Source organism: Apium graveolens, chromosome 8, assembly GCF_009905375.1.
Source record: "Apium graveolens cultivar Ventura chromosome 8, ASM990537v1, whole genome shotgun sequence".
In the NCBI taxonomy this organism is placed as follows: Eukaryota; Viridiplantae; Streptophyta; class Magnoliopsida; order Apiales; family Apiaceae; genus Apium; species Apium graveolens.
Genome location: NC_133654.1, coordinates 2,723,306 through 2,738,516, shown reverse-complemented (window position 1 = coordinate 2,738,516; position 15,211 = coordinate 2,723,306). Strand labels below are relative to the sequence as shown.

The window sequence follows — 15,211 nt, the reverse complement described above, 5'->3', positions numbered from 1 at the left end:
AATGGAAATAACGAAATCAATCAAAAAAAAATACAGGTTATACACATTCCGTTCCTATAATATGTAGATCAGTATTATTTAATCGAATCTAAAATCGAATCTGGGTTTTGTGTTTTGTTGGGCCAGCGCCACTGTATAATACAGTTTTAGCTTAAGCTTGAATAACCTACGAGAAAAGACACTGTTTAGAAGCTAATCTAATCAAGAACAGCGCAAAGGGGGTTTAATTTTACTTGTAAATCATCATTCTTTTTTAATGCAATTTGAGTGTGCCCTTTTACTAAAGATCAATTTTTTATTAGGATTTATACACCTGTTTTTGTTGCTTGTATTGCTGAGTTTGAAAGTGCTTGCAAGGTGTTTGATGAAATGTCTAGCTGGGTTTGAATTGTATTTAGCCCTTAATAAAAATTATATTTACTAAAAAATTTATATTGCAAAGTGTTGTAGTTTTATGTATTTTCGATTTTTGTGTTAATTAGGGATGGTTGTTTTAATTATTTCATGCAAGATGTTATGTAGTGTGTTTATAGAATAAGTTGTCAAGGTGCTCACCACTCTTATGAATTGTATTACGTGTATGTATATTTCAAGTCGTTAAGATGTTAGTTGATGTCCTAGGATAATTTACTAGTAAACGATTACAATAGACTGATCAATTTAAGATAGTAAGCTGCAAAACTTAACGTCGTATGGTTTTGTTGAATTATTGTTTTGATTACGTAAATGCCTTATATTTCGTGCAAACTGCAGTTGTTCGGCCTACAACTTTACTTATTATGTTTTTTCGTTTTTCTAGTCATCATTCTTAGAACGTGTATTGGAAGTGTAAATTAACTCGAAGCATACAGGCTTTAATATATGGGTAAAGCTTCGCGAGATAAAAGGGTACTTCTTCTTGCAACATCGGGTTCTAAATTGTTTATGCTTCTCATTCAATGCTAGTTCATTAGTGGTTTGGTTTATTTTGCAGGATATTTACTACAGGAAAGCAAAAGAAGAAGGTTGGCGTGCTCGAAGTGCCTTTAAACTCCTCCAGATTGATGAGGAATTTAACATATTTGAAGGTACAGAATTACCAATACTTTTACGTGTTTCTCAAATTTCTCGTAGTGTATGCTACACAATTGAGGTTCAGATCGGACATGATACAGTATAAGTTGGTTCGGTAATGGTCAATGTGTGTGTATGTAATACTTGGTATTAAATTCACAGGTGTTCCTAAACATTATGCATCAGATGTTTTTACTTGCTGAAAAGGTTGTCAATTGGTTTCAAATGCAGAACGAGCTTCGGTAGATGTTTATATTACATGTATGTGTGTGTATGTGTCTCTGTGCATGTGTAATGATCTAAAACCAATTCTAAAAAATGAGCATAGTGTAATTCTTATGCTCGTATACATGTTTGTATTCTTAACTGGAGTGCTGGACTAGGTTTTCTATGACATTGCTATCAGATTACACTTTTAAGTAATGTATTCGAATTGACAAATATCTGCAGGGGTTCGGCATGTGGTAGATCTCTGTGCAGCGCCTGGTAGCTGGAGTCAGGTTGTTATGAAACCTTTACTACTTTCTTGGTAATATTTATTTGACGACATTGAGCACTGAAGGGGTTTTAAAACTGAAGTCAGTCAACTACATTCCAAAATTAATTGTTAGTACTATCCATTTAGTCGATATACATCTCCAGAAGGACTCAAGATTTTTATTGATTCACATGCCGGTGCAACAACAAACATCACACGGACCGTTTTTTAAAAAGGAGTGTTTTTATAATCTTCCCATATCATAATTTTTATTTCCTTTTATTTTGATGTAATTGTTGTAATTTTGAAGCTGGTATTTTTGATATCTGTCACATACTCTGTCCGACATTCTTATGAATATTATTGTTTTGTTTACTGTGTTTGTTACTTTAAATTTTCTGTAGGTATTCATATAAAATTGTACTTTTATAAAATAATCCTGTCAACTTATATCAAACTGTAATTCTAATAGATCAATGTAAGCCGGAACGGATCATCTAACAAATTTTGTTTGTTTACATATTACAGAGACCTAAAAGTATTATTAACTTAAATTAATAGCATACATCAACTAGCTGAGAAACATTCACTTAAAAAGGATCACATGTCAGAATACAAATATTTTTACTTCTTTCACAGGTGTTGAGCCGCAAATTGTAATCCTTCATTTATATATATTTGATGTTTTACTTTTGTCACAGGTGTTGAGCCGTAAATTGTAATCCTTCAGTTACATTTTGATGTTTTACTTCTGTCACAGGTGTTGAGCCGTAAATTGTATCTCCCAGCAAAGCTTTCCCCTGATTCCAAGTGAGATACTTTTTTTGGCTTAAAGTTCTGTGATACTATGCTTCTTGTCTGCATCATCAGTATCGTTCTGTAATATTATCCTTTCATTCTGGTAATACTAATCACCATGTTCAATAGATATATTTTGTCTTGATCACTATTTGCAGGGAGTGCGATCTTCCACTTATTGTGGCTATTGATCTGCAACCTATGGCTCCAATCGATGGGGTTATTCAGGTGCAGGGTGATATAACAAATGCTCGAACAGCTGAAGTGGTATAGAGTTATCTGTCCTCACCACTGCTCATAAACTTTTATTGCAATGATATTGTTATGTCATTGTCTTTCTCCATGTACATTAATATCTGTTCGACGTAATATTGCTGTAGATGCAGAATGCAAGCTCAATTCCCCTGTACCGGCTAGTTCTTTTTCATTTTTATAAAAAAAATTGGTCTCGTTGATATTGTCATTTATGGATAGAGCAAAGTATTTGATCGTGGTAGACCATCCTGCACAGAATATTGAGATTTGAGTGGTAGACCTTCCTGCATAATTTTTTTTAAGAAAGTAGAAAGAATATTGAGATTTGAGTGAATGTTAGGAATCCAGCAATGATCCAACTTTTAACAAGTGTAAAGCAGTAGAAAGCAAATTTATACAGATATAAGAGGAATTACCCTATCTGTATGATAGATATTGTTAATGTTGCATAGACCAACTTTTACTTGTTAACAGCTGATTGAGGATAAAAGGTTCTGCAGAAATTTTTATCTCACAAACTGAAGAGTAGTTTTAGATCTTTCTCAAACAGAAAAGGCTACCTTACTCCTACTCTCTTAGATATATGCATGAAAAGATGAATTGTATGTACAATTGTATAACTTTAATATGTTATAAGATAATCAAGTTTGCTTTCTTTTCACTTCCAGGTCATTAGACACTTTGATGGATGCAAAGCCGACCTAGTTGTCTGTGATGGTGCTCCTGATGGTAGGAACACATATTGGTATTGACATCTTCATTAATAGATTTACTTCTTTATTGTTTTCCTAATAGGTTTTTCTCTATGATATACAGTGACTGGACTTCATGACATGGACGAATTTGTTCAATCTCAACTCATATTGGCTGTAACTATTCAGCTTTATTTCTAACTAGAAATTTTGTTACTTTTATCTTCATTGTTTGTGGCATATGTACATAAAATTTTTATATGGCTAAATCCTTATTATAAAACAAGAGCATACTCTAGTTAGCTGAAAAGTAGGTAGTCTTCTGAAGTTGAAGAGTTATTTTCAAGTCTAGATTTGTCAGAAATGATAATAAATGCCAATATCTTTTTCTTATTAATAATACATACTGACCGACTGTGGTATGCCAGTTGCAGTGGTAGAGCTACGACAGCACTACCTTTTATATCAACTTTTCATTTCATCTGCATGTTTTTCCTGTTTTTGACCATTTTAGATTCCTTTGACGTTTCTAACAAATATCATTCGACGACAAACATATTCTGTATATGATTACTTGATGTATTCAGTGTCTCTTTGGAGTCTAGATAAATATTGGACTTTGATGTGTCCTTATAATGTGGTGATACAAGCATGCTGGCAAACCAAATTTTTTTCATGCCAGTTGATTACTTGAGATAGAAAATCTCTTTTTGCATCTCTTAGTACCCATCCCATGACTCTTTGTGAGGCACAAATTTAGAATTGCATCCTGAATAACTTGAGCTCTTTTGGTGATTTTTTCATTTCTCTCCCACTTTGAATTTTTTTTTCAGTTTCTCGATTTTTCCTTTCCTCCAACTGCGTTATGGTTCTTTTCCTTCACTGTTTTGTATTTTCTTGTTAAAAACAACTGTGTATAAAGGGCTATGTTTGGGTTCTTGTCGTACTGGTAGTCTTAACTCTTAACAAAGATTGATATTGAATTGCTATGCATGTTATAATTGCTAAAGATTAATTTCTTCCAATAATTGCATTATTTAATATTCAATTCAATGTTTGCTTGCAGGGCTTAACAATAGTCACTCACATTCTGAAAGAAGGTGGCAGATTTATTGCAAAAATATTTCGAGGAAAAGATACAAGTCTCTTATACTGTCAGGTTAGTGGTTTCTTTCATACTAAGTTTGATTTTAGATCTCAGAGAAGAAATGCAAGAACTTTGCGTTGCATTCCAGTTTTTTAGTATGTCGAGGGGGAGGGGAGGATGTTTGTATTCTCGAATTGAACTGTTCATTTCTAGATACCCTTATATAATCAAAGTGAATTTTCCAGTAGGGAGATTTGAGCAATGTAATTGTCTATCGGCAATACCTTCTAAAAGGAAGTGATGCTATGATGGCAGAAGTCAATATACCCAGTGCCAACTAATTTTGGACATAGGTGCTTGGGTTTATCATAGAGGAAAGATTGTTTCTAAATTCACCTGTTATAGCATTTTAGCTTGCAATTTTTACTATGCTTAAAGTTCAACTCATAATTCATTCATAATGTTTTTATCAACTGCAGCTAAAGCTATTTTTCACAGAAGTGACTTTTGCTAAACCAAAGAGCAGCCGTAATTCAAGCATTGGTGAGAGTTGAACTTTTTTAGATTTTTTTAAATGAATTACTGTGGTAGCCTTAGACGTTTATATAGTAAGTACATTTATTTTGTTCTATTAGTTTAGAGGTCAAGCGCTCAAACTCTATGATTTCCGATATCTCGAGCTTTGAGTTGGCTATCTTAAGGATTATGAAGACTAGAAACCCTTTGATTCATTTTCCTCGCTTGAACATCTGAATACAAATCTTAACTTTCTGGCAACAAGATAATTTCCAACAGTTAATGCTCCTCCTCACTGTTAAAACCTTGAGGCACTTCCAGAATAGGTTATGTATCCCAAACAGTCAGTGAGATCTTCTGGAGTGCTTAATTTCACTAGAGCTTATACAGCACAAGGGTATCATTAAGGTGGGCTAGGTCGCGTCAATGCACATCTATGATGTAGCACACCTGGTATTGAGTAGAAGGAACAAATGCAATATATGTTTTCACGGCCTACTATCTAAGGTTCTGGTTTTAGTTGCTACTATTATTTTTTCATACTTAAACCTTGTAGATAGTCCTATGGATCTGTTTTCATAGTTAGTTCAAATGGGGTGGTATTACTTAGTAGCATGGAGGGGTTGTATAATGTAGTCTCCCCCTCTAATGAACTTAAATATGAGAAAAAAAATCATGAAATTATCTCAAAAGTTATATTACGATTCAGTCTGCGCAAACAAACATAGCTAAAGGAATTTACTGATTTCAATGATTATGATCTACATGCTGATAATAAAAAGTGGTTGGAGGAAATGAATGTTATGACATGATAATTGATTGAGAACTGGTAGTGGAGGTTATGAGATGTTGTCATTCGATAGTTTAGTGTAGTTAGTTGACAGAGTGCAGTTGTAAATGAATTTAGTGTGTATATTTGGTGGGAGAAAAAAGAAGTATTATTAAAAGTGATTAATGATTGCTTAGTTTACCATTTCTGACAAAACGATGGTCTTGGTTACTTTTAATTGGTTGTGTACCCAGAATGTTTATTCTAAGACGAACTTTTGAATGCAAACAAACATGTTTAGAAGAATAGGGTCCACAAGTGTTCAAAACATGTCTTTGTTTGCATAGAATTAGTTTATGCTCCACAGATATCTCTGTTTCTTGTAGCTGTATGACCTGTAGCTGTTATAGCTCTGGTTTGTGTACATATTCTATTTCTTATTTCTTTAGTATGGCATCACAAAATAGGTCTTATTTCTTCTTTCCTTGTCAATTGAAACCAAACAAAGGGAGGGGGAGGGGGGGGGGGTTGTCTTTTTTAACTTTGCATGACATCAAGTCAAATCAGGCTTGTTACTGAGACTAACTAGGAGTTTTTTCTAATATTTTAACAACATTCTGAATTATAATAAAATTGGGGAACTTGTGAAGAGAAAATTGAGAAGGAAATTAGCCAAAAGAAATTGAGCAGGGTCTGAGGAATTTATTACTGTGTTTTTTGGTCATGCAATTAAATGCTCGACCACTTGTGGGTGTTTGTGCTATCTCTTAAGTGCAAAATTCTGGCAAATAGTGAATCATCTTATTTTTTATTACAAATGTAAGTATTTAAATCGTCTAGTTCAAACTTTTAGAAGTAGATAACATATTTCTCTCCTGGCCAGAAGATAATCGTCAACAGTTCATACTTGTACTTGCTGTTTATATATCAAGCACTGCTATAAAAGGTGATATAACCCCAATAACTCAGTGGGTTCTAATCGTTTGCTTGGGTGTCAGTAGAGCTAATGCAATACTAGGATATTGTGGAGGTGGTGTCAATGTGTGGCACTGATGTAGCCCACTATAGAGTAGAAGGAGTGAATGCTATGTTTTTGTTTACGCAAGACTATAGTTTAAGGATTGTTTCCAGTTTGATTTCATTTTATCATACTTGACTCTTTCAAGCAGTCCCATGGTATAATTTATGAAAAACTTCTTATTTCATTTCAGGGGTATTACTTATAGCATGGAATTGGTGATATACTGATATGTAGTCCCAGTCCCCTAAAAAATGTGATAAGAATCAGTCCTTGAGAATATTTGAAAAGATTAAATTTTGTAAAATGAGAACAAATCGGAAATATTCTTGGAATTTTGTCTGGGTAAACCAACATAGCTCTAAGGATTTTGGTGAGTATATTTTAAATGCTGATGATGACAAGTGATTAGAGGTAGTGAATTTTATGACGTAATAATGTTATGAAAACTTGTAACGAGGGTTATGAGATAGTTGTCATATGGTAGTGTGGTAAAGTGATTTGACAGAGTGGAGTAGTGGATTAACTTGGTGCATGAATTTGGTAGGGAGAAACAGGTTTTAATAGTATTAGTGATGTAATGATTGCTTAGCTTACCATTTGTGACAATTGATGAGATGGTGGTCTTGGTTACTTTCAACTGGTGGAGTACCCAGTATTTGTATTCTAAGACGAATTATAGAATGGAAACAAACATTTTAAGAGCTTTAGGGTCCACAAGTGTTTGAAACCTGTCTCATTTGGCATATGCATAGTTTGTGCTCTACAGATGTCTCTGTTTTGTGCAGCTGTAAATGTTTTAGCTCTGGGTTTTGTATTTAATGTATCTCTTTATTCTTCAGTATGACATCACTAAATCATCTCGTATTTCTTCCTTTTGTATCAATTAAAATAGGAGAAAAGGGTTCTTTGCACTTTAGCTCATTCGTACCTCAATACTATAACCGAGTATTAGTAGAACCATGATTGTTACTGAGATTGACAAGGAGTGTTTGGCACCATTTCAGAAACATTTTGATTTACAGGAAACTAGGAAAGTTATAAATAGGAAACGGAGGAGGGTCCGAGGAAGCTATTACTGTCTTTGTTTGTTCTGCATTAAATGTTCAGACCACTTGAGGGCACAAGTGGAAAGATGTCCCACCTGCGATTTAATTAATGAATTTCTAATTATCCCAATAATAAATTCCCGTGAGTGTAATTTAGTAAAGAACGACTTCTAATAATCTGAAGTGCGTAGTTATTTATCCGTGCTAGTCAGTATACGTTCCCTGATCCTTATCAGAAAGCTGTTAAGGGTTCTCTATTTTCTCTTAAATGACATGGCAGCTTTGTTGTTCCATCTCCTCAATGCCAAATACATGATTCTTTGCTTGTGTGTAAGAGTTCATTTGATTATAGCTAATTCGGAAATTTACCGTTTCTGAATTATTTTTTTAGGTTTTCCTCCTACCCTGGCATCGTAATGGCCTCATGAACAGAAAGATAAATTTTAGTATGAATGAAATTATATAGTCATCTAGTGTCAAGAAAATATGTTTTTAGCTCATTATGTAATTATTGATTATTGAATTTATGTCTCGAATGTCATGCAGAGGCATTTGCAGTTTGCGAGAACTATTCACCTCCCAAAGGATTTAATGAGAAAGATTTACATCGTGTCCTTGAAAAGGTTGGGAGTCCTTCAGGAGTTGATGATCTAGGTAAATCTCGTATATCAGTTACCTATTCACATAACTGTAGTCATGAACTTTCTTAGTTATCTATTCTAATCTCTGTAATGAAGTGGTACATCACTCAATAAATTGTCATTACATACATCTAGTTCAGGCGCTAGAGTGATTAATATTTTTCACATGAATGACATCGGTATCTTTTAGTTAGTATGGCTGAAGAGTGCTACTGAATATAATTTTGTATCAGCTACTGAATATAATTTTGTATCAGCTCTGGTTATTTTTATTTAAATCGAGGCATATTCAGAATGTAGGGCTTATACTTTTCTTTTAAGCATCCTTCAATCAGATTTAACAAGTGACTTTGTTGCTCGAGTACATGACAGATTGCAGTAGCGGATGGTTAGAAGGGCCAAACAAAGTGTATATACCGTTTCTGGCTTGTGGGGACCTTAGTGGATATGATTCTGATCGGTCATATCCACTTCCTAGAGGAGCTGACGGAGCTTATCAAAGCTTGGATCCAGTGCAACCACCAATTGCTCCACCTTATAAACGAGCTCTTGAAATGAAGAAAGCTTCAAATCAGGGAATCCGTGATCTTGAGAAACTCACTCTTGATTCTTGATAATGCCACCATATCAACTTTTTCAATATGAAATTGACATGCAACTGAATTTTTCTGGACCATTACAAATTATTCAAGTCCTCGTCTTGACTTGTTACATCGAAAAACATATATAACTTTCATATTTATGAGCCTATCATGCCCTGTTTTTGGCTCTTCTGTATGCAATAACCACTTCAGACCTCAAACATGGTGTATCAGTGGTTATGCACTTATACCATCTTGTGGTAGATGGTTTCATTTAATTTGTTAGCTTTCTCTATGGTTTTAAATTGCCAACGTTAATCTCGTGTTATTTCTATACTAAAAAGTCTAAATGTTAATTTTGTCAATTTGAATAAACAACACTCTTAGACTAATTTTATATGTATGCACTATGCAGTAGCAAAGGTGACTTTGAATACTTTTATGGCAGTCTTATGTTGACCCTTAACCATGTGGGCGTTGTTATATGAATTTGTTTGTTTGTTTTGTTAGAGATCTTGTTTTGCAAGATTGTGCATTGCTTTTACGGGATATCGAGAATTCGAATTTACGGTGGATAGGTGAATGTGTTTTACTCTTTAAAAATGAATGAGAGCTACAAAGACAAACATGGTCCACAGAAATGAACCCCTATGGGCTAGGGGCATGGTGCTTATCAGTCTTTTCAAATATTGTCCCTCCAGAATTGACTCTCAAATTGACGAACGATTATATGTAGGGTGAACCAACAACCATTCCATGTCCTCTGTCACATGCAAGTTTGCAAACAAATAGTTCGGAGCTGACCCACGCTCCAAACCAAATTTACCTCCGAAAAACAGTTAAAATTTTCATTTCCGACGAGATTTAAGAAATTCGACAGTTTACGTGGACCGAAATTTTGTCGGGATTTCAGAAATTCGACAGTGAAGAACTTGTTTACGCGGATTGAAATTTTAAATCGACTTGTCTCATTTGCAATTCTCTCGTTTCACACCAAACCCCCAAAAAATGTACACAAATGATATAGCAATTGATATTGGGCTTTTTTGAATAATAACCAAGTCTAAAATATTTTTGCAAAAATACTGTTATTTTTTAAAAAAATTGCAAAAATATCATTTCTCAATTTTTTGCAAAAATACGATTTTCGGCAACTAAAATCAACTACATGAACCTTTGACGAGTTTCTGCAACTACATGCAACTCCGTTCAACTAGTTGCATATCGGTTTGATTTTGGTTAATTACGTATTTTTGCAAAAAAAATTCAGAAGATAGTAAAGTCGCAAAAAAAAATAGAAAATTTAGTATTTTTGATAACTTCTCATTGATATTTAGAGGCAATCCGGGATTTAATGTAAAAATTATACTCCGTACTGACTTTCGACTAAAAATCTTGATTTAATAGAAAAATTCCTACTAAAATTTTCAGTTTAGCCGGAATTTCAGCCTAAGACTGACAAGACCCTCTTGTCTACGTCTCCTCTAGCTATACATGTAATTTTTTAGTCTTAGAAAGCTTTGGAGTTCACAAATGAATCGTCATCATATAGCCTGCAACTTGTTGTGCAGAAATAGAATATCAAAAACTACCTGTATGAAGAAATCAAGAAACTAGAATATACACAAGTGGCAAACTCCTTGCTACAAAACTCAGTAACATACTTATCTGTAAACCTCTTGATCGAATTCTCTTAAATTTAAGCGTAAAACTGCGTACATCGAGACCTTCTGGGACTTGCTGCAGAAAATTTTGTACAACCATGTATGATCTGATTACACATTCTAGCTAATTTACACTCTCAAAACTTAAAAAAAAAAACAAGAAAAATATTACTATTTTACATGATCCTTCTCAGTAGTAACCGGAAAAAAAATCAAGAAATGGAATTTGATTTTTTTCGCAAACATGAAGAGGAATTCAAGAACTCGATACAGTCTTCAACAGCTTCAGCTCTCTGAGTGTCAAGAGATGTGTCTGCATATGATCTTGACCTTGCTAGAGTAGAAGAAGAAGAAGAAGAAGAAACTTTACGCGATGATCGTTTAATTGTGACTAAACTTAAAGTTTTCGCCATCTTGTCTGCAATTCTCCTCAGAAACTCAGCTGAAAATGCATTGTGGCTCTTTGAGTTAGTACTATAAGAACGTGATATGAAACTCTGGTTTTTGCTACTAATTGTTGGCTTTTTCAAGCTTGTTGAATGCTTAACACTGCTATCAGAACCAAGGCTAAGAGTTAAACTCATGTTTTCAGAGAAAATGGGAGAGAGGGTAGGTGTTGACAAGTTATGAGAGTTTTTTTATTGGCCTAATGGTGAGGACAAGTCTTTGGAGACGGAGAGGCAATGGGGAGAACTATTTATACACGCATGAATGTTTTGGTGACTAATTTTTAAAACTAGTTGGAACTTAGAATAAAGATTGCTACTGATATTTCGACCGAGTGCAGTTGAATTTTACGCTATAATAATTTTGGACGACACGATAATTTTAGACGAATACCGTATTATAGATTAGATTAGTCTCGTCAAATAACGAACTTATCTAAAATGATGGATGGTCCTGATAATAGACGAACAAAATTTGCACATAGAGCCCTAAACGAATAGACTTCAAAAGTTGCTACTGATATTTCGACCGAGGGGCAGTTGAATTTTACACTATAATAATTCTGGACGACAATTTTAGATGAAGACCGTATTATAAATTACATTAGTTTAGTTAAGTAACGTATCTAATATCAGGGATGATCCTGATTATAAACGAGTAAAACTTGCACCTAGAGCCCTAAACGAATAGATTTCAAGATTTTCGAATTCTTTATGCATAAATTTGTAGAATATGTTGTGTTTATGTTCATAAGGACCTCGAAAACTGAATTTGACTCGGATCCCGTAAAGTTAAGGGTCATCCTATCAAAATTAACAAGATGTTGTTAATTATAAATTGTGAGAACCTGACTAACATATTAAATAATCGGCTTATCTAAAACTTTAATATGTAAAAAAGTTTTAACTGAATCTTATATTATATTCTAACAACGTAGTTCAAATTGTCGTAAAATTAAAGGCATGAACTTGGTTAAAATTTTTAAAAAAGACACGAGCCATGAAGGCGAAACTGCATTGTTTTACCGAAAAATGAGGCCGGATATAGAGAATAGAGTTACGTACTTGACTGTGTTTTATGATGATGTTTGTTAATACGATTGACTTCAAATTTGTTATATGCAAGACGGCTGCGAACGCAGTTTTTGAAGAATCTTGATAAATCAAATTATTGAAACTATTGTTTACCAGTCATGACTAAGACGATAGCTCCGTGATGATTACCAAACCAAACATACCCAGTATATCCCGCTTTGGGTTGATAAGATGTACGTAGACTTCCCGTCATGAATGAAGAGTCTGTTTTCCGAAAGACCCTCGGCTTGTGTCTCACGTGTCAATAGAAGATACACGGTTCTGATGATTACCAAACCAAACATAATATCCCGTTTTCGCAGGGTCTGGAAATGGTAAGATGTATGCCAACTTTCACTTGTTCAGAAGAATGAAGAGGCTGTTTCCCGAAAGACCCTCGGCTTGTATCAATAAAATATAAACGCGTTATTTCTTTTTTGTTAATCCGATGTCAAAATCAGTTTACGTGCACCTAAATTAATCTCATCATCATGACTCATTACTCGAACTCAAGCATCCACATGAAAACGAATCTACAATGTTCGTGAAGTAAGCCTCTAAAATCCCGGGATCTACAAGCTGAGCTACACGGGATGAGTGAAACGAACGTTGTTTCGATACTGATAAACTGACACCAGCTATCATATTCTCGGTATACATATGTACAAATTTTCATTCGACAAAAAAAATTATAACTTCCGGGGACCAGTTATGTCTTTGGTGAAGGTTCAGATTTAAAAACATACATGGTGAGTGAGTGACAATGGCACACTAGAATTTAATAAATTTGTGAAGGAGTGTAGTGGACATATATGTGGAGTAAATAATGGAGAAAATGAGTAGAGATAAAAATGGGGTTTTCAGGTCCAAATAAAAGGAGAATGGTGGAGCCAGTTGTGGTAATGGTTTGGTTGAAATTATTGTTCTTGTTGAGGTTTTGATGGTGACTTATGAATGAAACAAACAGACAGGATTTGATTGCATTCATTCAGTTTCTAGCCTTTTTCATAAGTTTGGTTTTGAAATTTAAATATCATGATTTTGTCTCTTTTTATTGTTTATGATTTGATTATGATGAAAGAATTTAAACAATTTACAAGCGTCTTGCAGCTTCGAATGCACGGTCCGTAATCATGCCGTTTTCATGTCTTGCGATGAAATGTATAAAACATGAAACACGGAATGACATGATTCGAATGATTTTCCAGGTTTAAATACATGTAAGTTGATTCTCTTTAGGGTATGCCGGAAATCAACAAGAAGGGATAAACTTTAACAAAAACAGGTGTAAAAATTTTCAAGTTAAACGAAAAATTTAAAAAGAAAAAGATGTCGAATTTAAAAAAAAAAGATGTGAATTTAAATATCATGATTTTGTCTCTTTTTTATTGTTTATGATTCCATTATGATGAAAGAATTTAGAAAATTTACAAGCATCTTACAGTCTTCAATGCACGGTCTATAAACGTGTCGTTTTCGTGTCTTGTCACGAAGTATACAAAATATGTAACACGAAAAGACACGATATGCCAGGTCCAAATACGTGTAACATAGAGATGTTTTTCTATAAATTTAGCCCCGAGTGTTTATATGTACTTCATCTCAGGGCCAAATGTAGAACATAGCTACAATCACAATTACAACTATGATCAGAAAAGGAAGACATTTACAGAATTCCCATACGCTGCACTCTGAAACTGGTTCTGACTCGCGATCTTCATCGTCAGCTGCCAATGCCTTGCATCCTGCTGCAACTGTTGAAATTATTTTGCGTAGCATCGATACTGCCTCGACGCAATATCATTCGGGATGACAACTTTCTGGGCGCCTGATTTGCAAATTTCGCAGATCCTGCTAATGATGAAGCGAAAAAAGTAAGTACTGGGAATATCAAGAACTAGATGCATTCTTTAAACAAGGACGTAACACAGAAAAGCATAATAACCTACTTAGGGATTGGAATTTAAATAATTAAAACAATTTTTGTTTATACTCTTGAAACAATAAGAGGACAGGAACTCGCTTATTTTCTTTGGTTTTTAACCTGTTAGAATATAGATCCGGTTGGGCTTTCCTCTACCACCTTAAGATTTTAGATAAGCTGGTTAGCTGGTTAATCAAAATGGTATCAGAGCTCAGGCAGCGGGAAGACTCGTGTTTGACTCTCTGCCACCCCCAATACTGATCAGCACAATGCCTGCACAATGCACCCAATGCATTATCACAAGAACATAAAAAATCAATGATAATTGTCTAGACTCAACATACAGATTCCACATACTCTTTTCGAGGTGATTCCAACTTCATCAACACCGGTTTCAATATCAATTTTACAATCCAAACCAGCCACAGAAGACGGTCTTTCAGAATGCACAACCTGACCAATATCAAGATCCTAACAAGATTAAGATGAAATATGTAAAAATTTAAAATTTTTGTAGCTTGAAGGTGCAATAATATAATCTAACTTGCAGCATACACTCACTTGACTGATAATATCATGAAATATTAGAACTGGCATCTTATTAATATGTCACAATCTACACGTTTACGCTTTATTTTGGGTTGCTGTAGTTGATTTGATGTTCACTGTTAAGGTCAGTATTAAAACTTACCTCATTGCAGAACATTGTTCATTGTTAAGCAAACTGAAGTTGCATGACAACAAGATACTTAGCAGCAGCTATGAAACCTTTGTTCAGAAAATTCTCGAGAATCATGGGCAATGACATCAATAGACCATATTGAACTGCTGATTGTGAAGCCATGTCGACGACCATCAGAGCATTATTCCCTATAGATTGTAAGGATAACTATCAAATGTTTAACAATTTAGTGGGTGATGGCCCTTAATATCGTAAATTGGAAATAAATGATTCAAAATCTCAGAAGCGCGCGAATATGGCCCTTTTTATTGCTCAGAAACGCAAAAAAAATTGTGTTTCTTAGTTAGCACCAAAAACACAAGTTTTTGTCAAGTTTAGTAGTGAAACCCAACTTGAATCCAAACAGAAAACGCAAGATTTTCTAGCGTTTTAGAACAAAACACAAACATTTTATGCTTTACTTTAACCTATCAACACAACAAAT

At 34.3% G+C, this 15,211-nt stretch overlaps 1 protein-coding gene and 1 long non-coding RNA gene across 3 annotated transcripts; one reads left to right on the top strand and one right to left on the bottom strand.

Annotated features, from left to right (window-relative positions):
• Positions 1-9,215, top strand: LOC141678571 (tRNA (cytidine(32)/guanosine(34)-2'-O)-methyltransferase). 2 transcript variants are annotated; one of them, XM_074484915.1, is made up of 12 exons: positions 1-36; positions 800-888; positions 974-1,067; positions 1,504-1,553; positions 2,292-2,341; positions 2,488-2,596; positions 3,253-3,313; positions 3,401-3,453; positions 4,343-4,435; positions 4,843-4,906; positions 8,262-8,369; positions 8,729-9,215. In XM_074484915.1, the coding sequence occupies exons 2-12, from the start codon at positions 862-864 to the stop codon at positions 8,968-8,970; spliced, it is 951 nt and encodes a 316-aa protein (XP_074341016.1). In that variant the 5' UTR covers positions 1-36; positions 800-861; the 3' UTR covers positions 8,971-9,215. The 2 variants fall into 2 exon arrangements, with proteins under 2 accessions (XP_074341016.1, XP_074341015.1); XM_074484914.1 differs by lacking the exon at positions 1-36 and adding an exon at positions 80-235.
• A 4,292-nt stretch (positions 9,216-13,507) lies between these two features.
• On the bottom strand, positions 13,508-14,730 carry LOC141678947 (uncharacterized). Its single transcript, XR_012557966.1, has 3 exons — positions 14,403-14,730; positions 14,166-14,318; positions 13,508-13,972 (listed from the first exon to the last, which is right to left on the bottom strand). It is a non-coding gene; the product is annotated as an uncharacterized LOC141678947 (long non-coding RNA).
• Positions 14,731-15,211: the final 481 nt, after the last annotated feature.